The 7,500-nt window shown below is 41.2% G+C and overlaps 1 protein-coding gene across 1 annotated transcript in view; it reads left to right on the top strand.

Annotated features, from left to right (window-relative positions):
• LOC138961145 (uncharacterized) overlaps positions 1 to 7,500 on the top strand; it is a 22,955-nt gene that overhangs the window by 12,254 nt on the left and 3,201 nt on the right. The window contains exon 2 of the mRNA XM_070332743.1: positions 2,288 to 2,474. Coding sequence (XP_070188844.1) covers positions 2,306 to 2,474 — 169 coding nt within the window. The 5' untranslated portion in view covers positions 2,288 to 2,305. The remainder of the gene's footprint in view (positions 1 to 2,287; positions 2,475 to 7,500) is intronic.

The following is a 7,500-nucleotide window of genomic DNA, read 5'->3' as shown; positions in this document are numbered from 1 at the left end:
CAACACATGTAGCCCAAACAAAACATGTGTCCGTACCCCTTCTTTTATTAAAACACAGCTTGGGCCCTTGTTGATTTTAACCAACCAATTTTCTTGTGCATCACTGACTTGGCGTGCGATTATTCACTGGCATAGTTAATTCACTTACAAGCTGTACACGTTCATTGGTTTAACTGTTGAGTTAGTAATAGGTTTTATGGGGGACATTTTGAAAAATTGTGTCTGTGCATAGTTTTGGTTTCGTAAACTCCGGGTTCTGCCCACAGCCCTCTTGTGATTGGATTATTCTCAACCCCCTAGCTGTTAATATTTTCAGTTATAAAACATACCTTGGCATTATGTCAACTCTTTTTGCATTTTAATAACATCTGATAAAATAATTATCCATCTAGATCAGGCTTAGACTCAGAAAGACTTGTAATTCGACAACAGCACGATGACTGATGAGCGTCACGCAGCGAGATATGCGGTTGGTAAGTGTCACGAGACTTTGTCGAAGTAATTCGATGCTAACCCTGCAGACTTATGTTTTGCCACATTTAAAACACATTCATTTTTGTTGTAAGCTTCCCCCCGCGGGTTAGGGGGAAGACTTTACCCGATGCTCCCCAGCATGTCGTAAGAGGCGACTAACGGATTCTGTTACTCCTTTTACCCTTGTTAAGTGTTTCTTGTATAGAATATAGTCAATGTTTGTAAAGATTTTAGTCAAGCAGTATGTAAGAAATGTTAAGTCCTTTGTACTGGAAACTTGCATTCTCCCAGTAAGGTCATATATTGTACTACGTTGCAAGCCCCTGGAGCAATTTTTTGATTAGTGCTTTTGTGAACAAGAAACAATTAACAAGTGGCTCTATCCCATCTCCCCCCCCCCCCCCCTTTCCCCGTCGCGATATAACCTTGAACGGTTGAAAACGACGTTAAACACCAAATAAAGAAAGAAAGATGTTGTAAGCTGTTTGTTTCCATGGTGATGTGTTATGTACAATCAAACCCCCCTTTTAAGACACCCCACCCCAATGTAAGACCTCTCCCCTTTAAGGCTTGCTTTTGTAATCTTTCTGTTCATACCCTCTGTAAACATAACCCCATTGTAAGGCTCCCTCCTTTTTAAGACCTGAACTTCTCAGATTTGTCAAGGTCTTAAATGGGGGTTCAATGTACTACATTTTGTTAACTAATGTTGCTTCTGGCCTCGGGAAAATTGTTATTAAAATTAAAATGTCATAAATCGAGAAAAAAATAATTTAAAAAAATCGTATATTCCTTGTCAGTTCCTTATTCCAAAAACATATAGACATTTTATGTTTGGATTAAAACCAAGCTCAGAACACTAAAAAGAAAAGAGATACAGATCAGCGCGCTATCCTGCTAATGGGGCCGTCACATTAGAAGCAATTCAATCGTAAGATTTGTTCTTACGAGCCGATCGCGAGCCGATCGCGAGCCGATCACCGATCAACTCGTAGGCAACCCCCTGCCTGTCACATTAGCTCCACACGGCAAATGCACTCCGTGAGAGCAGACGCTATTTTGGAGAAGCGGGTTCTGCTAATGTTCGAACATCGCTCTCACCTTTCTAAAAAAAATACATTTAAGCATTATGACTTCGAGGGAAAGTAAGTACGCAGGCAGTTGCATCTGATGGTTCTCGGCCGCTATACACGCCTACAACGTCTCCTTTATAATTATCTGAATAAGATACTGTTCTTCCCAAAGGTTTGAATCGACGAAGAGACGCTGTCCGCCATTGTTTCAAGTCACGGCGTGAAGGCGGCAACGGCGCGTTTTGATTCGTCATTACCTATCGAGAACAGAGCAAGTTCTATCGCCCAAAGCTAAGAGATTCTTTTATGCGATTGACTCGTAACTTTGTCGCAGGTCTATCTTACCAGCGAATCATCCCGTGTGACCGTGCACATCGTAAGAAAATCGTCCCGTGCGAACCTGGCTTAAGCGCAAACGCTACTGCTCTATACTGGCTTGTCAATGTCACTGCCTTTTTTACGTGCGGTTGACTGACGATGCTATATTGTCTTGGTGAAAAAAATGCAGTGCGTTTAGTTTCATTCTGTGAGTTCGACAGATTGACTAAATTATGCGACTTGTTTTTCTTTGGGGGGGAGGGGCGGGGGGGGGGGGGGGGTGAGAATATTATTATTAATTCCGATGGCGAGGTGAAACCCGAGCAGAGGGCTAAAATGTCAGCTCCGAATTAAGAGGCATTGGCTGATACATTGTCAATGACAAGGATCCTACGTATGGACTGACTGTGTGTCTGTTTCAGCTCAGGCAAAGCTCCACCATGACAACCTCAACAACCTCAACCTCTTCCACATCAACCACCACGCCAACAACTAGCACCTCTCCTACTGCAAGCACATCCACCGTCAACACGTCTAGCTCTGAAACCACCAGTAGTTCCACCAGCCCCATTACGACCGAAACATCCACCGCACCAACCACCCCACCAGGTACGTGTGCAATCATGTGACAAGTACGAGGTATGGTCCAAACAAATTGATCAAACCGCATTTATGAATGTATCAGGTCACTGATCATAAATATGTATCTATCATTTGAAAGGCTAAATCTCTAACTGGTTTTGCCGGACTTCGAGACGGAAGAAGCAACACGTATATGCTCAACCGTTTTTAACCAAATAGAGCAAAACGTGTGGTGCATGTCACTGAATATGAGATTTTGTTTTCCTGTTACATTACCGCCCAAAAACAAAGCACAGAACCAAAGCATGTTTTGACCAAAGTGATGAGACACGTCACATTTGCAAACTATTATTTCAAAGCACAAACACAGCTATTCGCTGTGGGTTTTTTTCCACCACCAAGGTCCCGTGGCTGTCGATATTTTTTATGTTGACAGCAATGTCACTTACTCTGCAGAAACCTTATTAGGCCAAAAAAAAAAATAGGTCTGTTTACGGTAACCCGACCGACCCTATTTTTTTCGCGCGACCCTAGACTTTTTTTGTGGCATTTGGGGGAAAAAATTGTTTTTTTTACAAAAATCTTGTTTTTTTTGCAAAATAACGTAAAAATATGGTTTTTTGTGGAAAAAAAAAAAAAAAAAAAAAAAAATATCCCGACCTACCGACCCTATTTTTTTGGGCCTATGTTACCGTAAACAGACCTATTTTTTTTTGTGGCCTTATCAACACTTAAAGATAGTATACCTAAGGCTCTGGAAAGTTTTCTGACGATTTGGACCTTAACAAAATTAAAGGGACATTCGCTGTATTGTAATTTAGAAACACGTGCAATGATTTGCTCGAAACATCAATTAATTAAATCAATTTTAATCAGAAAACGATTTGCTTTGCCCAGTTCTCCTGTCAGAAGTCCGGACATCCAGTCGTGATAATAATGTACTTTGTCTCGACATGTATTTCTCTCTCTCTCGACTGTACACAGAGATAAGAACAGCCTCGCTTTCACCTAGGTCCTGCCTAAAAACAATGTTCAGACCTCATGTTCAGACTCGGCGTAATGATTCCGAAAGGACTACTTTTTCGCGGTCAAGTTCAGTCGTCCGCATACTCGAAAGTGAAAAAAAGATTAAACGTTTTGCCACAGTATCGGAGGATGAACTGTCGAAGAAGAAAAAGAATCTCGTGCCAACCACTTCGCAGAAGACCATCCGAGTTGTCCAGAAGAAGTTCTGAAACACGTCACGTTCCAAATCAAAAGACGACATGCTATTCTCGTACGTCACTATTCTTGGTTTACGGTACCATTCGGCGGCTTTGCTACGAGTATGCCATAGTCTTGGTTGGCCGAGACCTTGAGGTGGAATGCGAGTGATTAGGTTTGTTGATTTTGCTCGGAGAAGTGGTCCGTGTTCAAGCAAGTTTCTTTCTTCTTTGAAAACAAAACTCCTAAGACCAGTGAAGTCGAGATATATATGTTAATTGGATCTGTGATCCAAACATGCCTTTTGGTCAATCTTGATGGCAGTTTATTCCACTCGCCCTACGGGCTTGTGGAATAAACTTCCATCTCGATTGACCAAAAGCCATATTTGGATCACAGATCCAATTAACGTTTAATCTAGTTTTCATAGATACCCATTCGTCAAAGCAGATTAAAACCGTCGGATTTAGGAAGTCAAACCTACAGTCTAGCTTTCGAAGGCACAGGCAGGGCTAAAACGCATCTCATAACAGAAATACACACACACTATCATTGTCTTCAATGACGACCATCACCAAACACAGCATTCAGATTTGGAAAAAAAAGAACGCTCAAATACTAATTCTAAGACCTTCCTCGTGTGTGACGTCATCTGTTTAACTCCTGAAACGAACTCTGTAGCTTTCGGCTCAATTTCAAATCGGTATCTCTAGGAATAGCGCATAAAATACTCAGGGTCGATGGGTCGGACGAAAATTATGATTCGCACAAAAAGGCGTCGCATTGAGAATTTACATTCTGGGATTCCTTCTCAAAACACAGCAGTATTCTATTTGAGTAACTGAGAGCTCAAACGATTATTTTAAGGTATTTCTGGTGTGTGGTCACGTATAGTTACAACCCCCAACCCGTATAGCTCTTGGGGCGATTTTAGACAGTTTTCTTGTTAGATATTATCCAAAGTTAAGCAAACAGCGCCAAAACAACGGAACTCAGAACGTCCTTCTTCCCCATGATAATGCCAGTCTTTACAAAATAAGGGTTATATTAACTTCTTAGAAGTCCAAATGATCCATTGTTTGCCTCACACTGACGTCATTCCCGATTACAGCCCCTGTGATTTCTTGTTATTTTTGTTTGTTTGTTTGTTTGTTTGTTTGCTTAACGCCCAGCCGACCACGAAGGGCCATATCAGGGCGGTGCTGCTTTGACATATAACGTGCGCCACACACAAGACAGAAGTCGCAGCACAGGTTTCATGTCTCACCCAGTCACATTATTCTGACACCGGACCAACCAGTCCTAGCACTAACCCCATAATGCCAGACGTCAGGCGGAGCAGCCACTAGATTTACCAATTTTAAAGTTTTAGGTATGACCCGGCCGGGGTTCCAACCCACGACCTCCCGATCACGGGGCGGACGCCTTACAACTAGGCCAACTTGTTATTTCCTCTTTGATAATAAGACTATGCCAAGAACGTTCACTGCATCCGGGTCCTAAAAAAGCTGTGAAATCAGCTCAAAACTGTAAAGACGGCTTTATTTCTGATTGGCTAAGGCACTTGCAACTTTGCATCCATGTAGGAGGAAACAAGTTATAATGTCGTACATGTATGCAGTTTGGTCTACATACGTCGAACAGTCTCTATGAAAATCACATGTGATTATTTTGTTTGGATCATACCTCGCATTAAAAGGCAACAAGCCATTCACAGCGATAACATGCACTGTATACTGGTACAGTATCTGTAAAGAAAAGTAAACGAAAAGCAAAGAAACGGAAGGAGAAACATGCAATCCATGACTCGAAAGAACCGTTGGTGAGTCAAAAAAGCATTTTAAACATGTACCTCGTCATAATAATAATTATACATGTAACAACAATAATTGTCAGTAGGTACTATTGTCACATGACATATGTGAAACAGTTGATTGGATAATGACATTGTTATTCCAACAGATTTGTAGCTAGCCTAGCATTTGAAAGTCGACTGATTCGATACACTCTGTCTAACGTAGCAGACGACACCTAGAACGGGACTGGATCGGCTCAGAAAATGAACGGTCTTCGCATAATATGACCTAAAGGTAGAAATGATCTAAGTATCAACTGGTCAGTTTCATATAATGGGACGTTACTCAGTTGCATTGGGGATTGTTTATTTGTTGGGAGCATGAAAGCGTCTGGTACGTATTTTTCTCCTAATAATTAATCAAATAAAAACAAATTGCATGCTTACGCGTAAATTAAGCATAGCTATAGCTAATACAGTTAATAGCTAATCGATAAAACGTGTAGTGGGTTAATAAATTGGCCGGTGTTCTAAAAAGCCAATACCCACGAAATGTGCAACTGTCGCACACAAAGAACTCACTCGACCTGTCCACAAAAATATCCAAAAGCCCACAGAAAAACGTGCCTTGTCAAACGTCCTGTTTTCTGTTGGTTACTACCAATATCGTTATTGAAACAATCATAGTGCGCTTAGAGACTTATAGAGCAAATCTCTAAAATAATTATTGATCTCAGTGCATTGCGCTTCGTTCCATCATTTATTTTCTCGATTTGCTCGATACATCTCTTAGCGCACTGTGATGTCTTAAATAACTTAAATCATAATAGTTGTCAGTAAGTACTGGTGTCACACGACTGATGACAATTTGTTGGCTAATGGCAATGCGCTTAAAACTGTTAGTGCATTATTGGGGTGCGCTTACAATCCCTGAGAGCGTAGTCCTGCATCGATGCCCCTTCCTTTGATTTGAGAAGATTCTTCTCATCCTCCGTGATACTGACATGCATCTCCACATTACTAAATGATGCCTGAGCCTAACATTCCCCGCGGCTTTAAGCATGTTATTCTGACAGATTTCGAGCTAGACCAGCATTTGCAAGTAAGACTGATTCGATAAATTGACCGTCGCAGCAGACGACTGCGTCAGTTCAGTGCTGAAATGAACTGTTTTCCCATATTTCAAGGCAGCGACATTTACAACTATGGGAGAAGAAAACGTGAAAGTTTCAAAAATATTCTTACCATGTAAACGTAGCACCAACCTCCCCTATGAATGCAGATATACAACACGAGCAATCACATGCCAACTTTATTTGGGGGCAATCGGCGAAACAGCGACTACTTCAAGGGACGTCACTCAGTTGCTTGAGGGGTGTTCGTTTTGGGGAGCATAGAAACGTTTGGTACATGTTTTGCAAACAATAAATAATGGAATATAAAAGTAAAACTTCATGCTCACGGGTACATTAAGCTGTAACTCATACTGTTAGTTGCTAATCGATAAAACGTTTAGAGCGTCATCAAAATTACGTAAAATGCATGATCGGTGATCGAAACGTCATTACCCCCGACATTTGCATCTGTCGCGAGAAGCAAGGCATAACAACTTATGTATCGATTGGAGATTGGATTTCCCTTCTTTGAGTCATGTGACGTCAGAGGCCGACAAAACTTTATAATTTGGCTTTTCAGGTTGACCGAAACTTCAAAGGAACTCAAAAAAAAAAAAAACGTCATGTGTTTGATTGCATGTGTGTGTGCTGTTCAATGTCAAAACAACAACAACAAAGTGAGTACATGACGTGTGTTTTGTAGTTCCTTTGAAGTTTCGGTCAACCTGAAACGCCCAAATATGAAGCTTATGTGTTTGATTGCATACATGTGGATTGCATGCATGTGTGTGTGTGTGTGCTCGTTCAGTCGTCAAAACAACAACAAAGTCATAAGTACCTGAAAGGAATTCGATCGATACATAAATGTTATTTGCGTGTTTGACCAAAATATGACATTTTACACAGATCTCGACAGTCATTGTTCACCTCGACCGCTAGC

Source organism: Littorina saxatilis, linkage group LG3, assembly GCF_037325665.1.
Source record: "Littorina saxatilis isolate snail1 linkage group LG3, US_GU_Lsax_2.0, whole genome shotgun sequence".
Classification (NCBI taxonomy): Eukaryota; Metazoa; Mollusca; class Gastropoda; order Littorinimorpha; family Littorinidae; genus Littorina; species Littorina saxatilis.
Note: the sequence above shows the minus strand (reverse complement) of the source record. Positions and strands in the feature narration are given on the sequence as shown.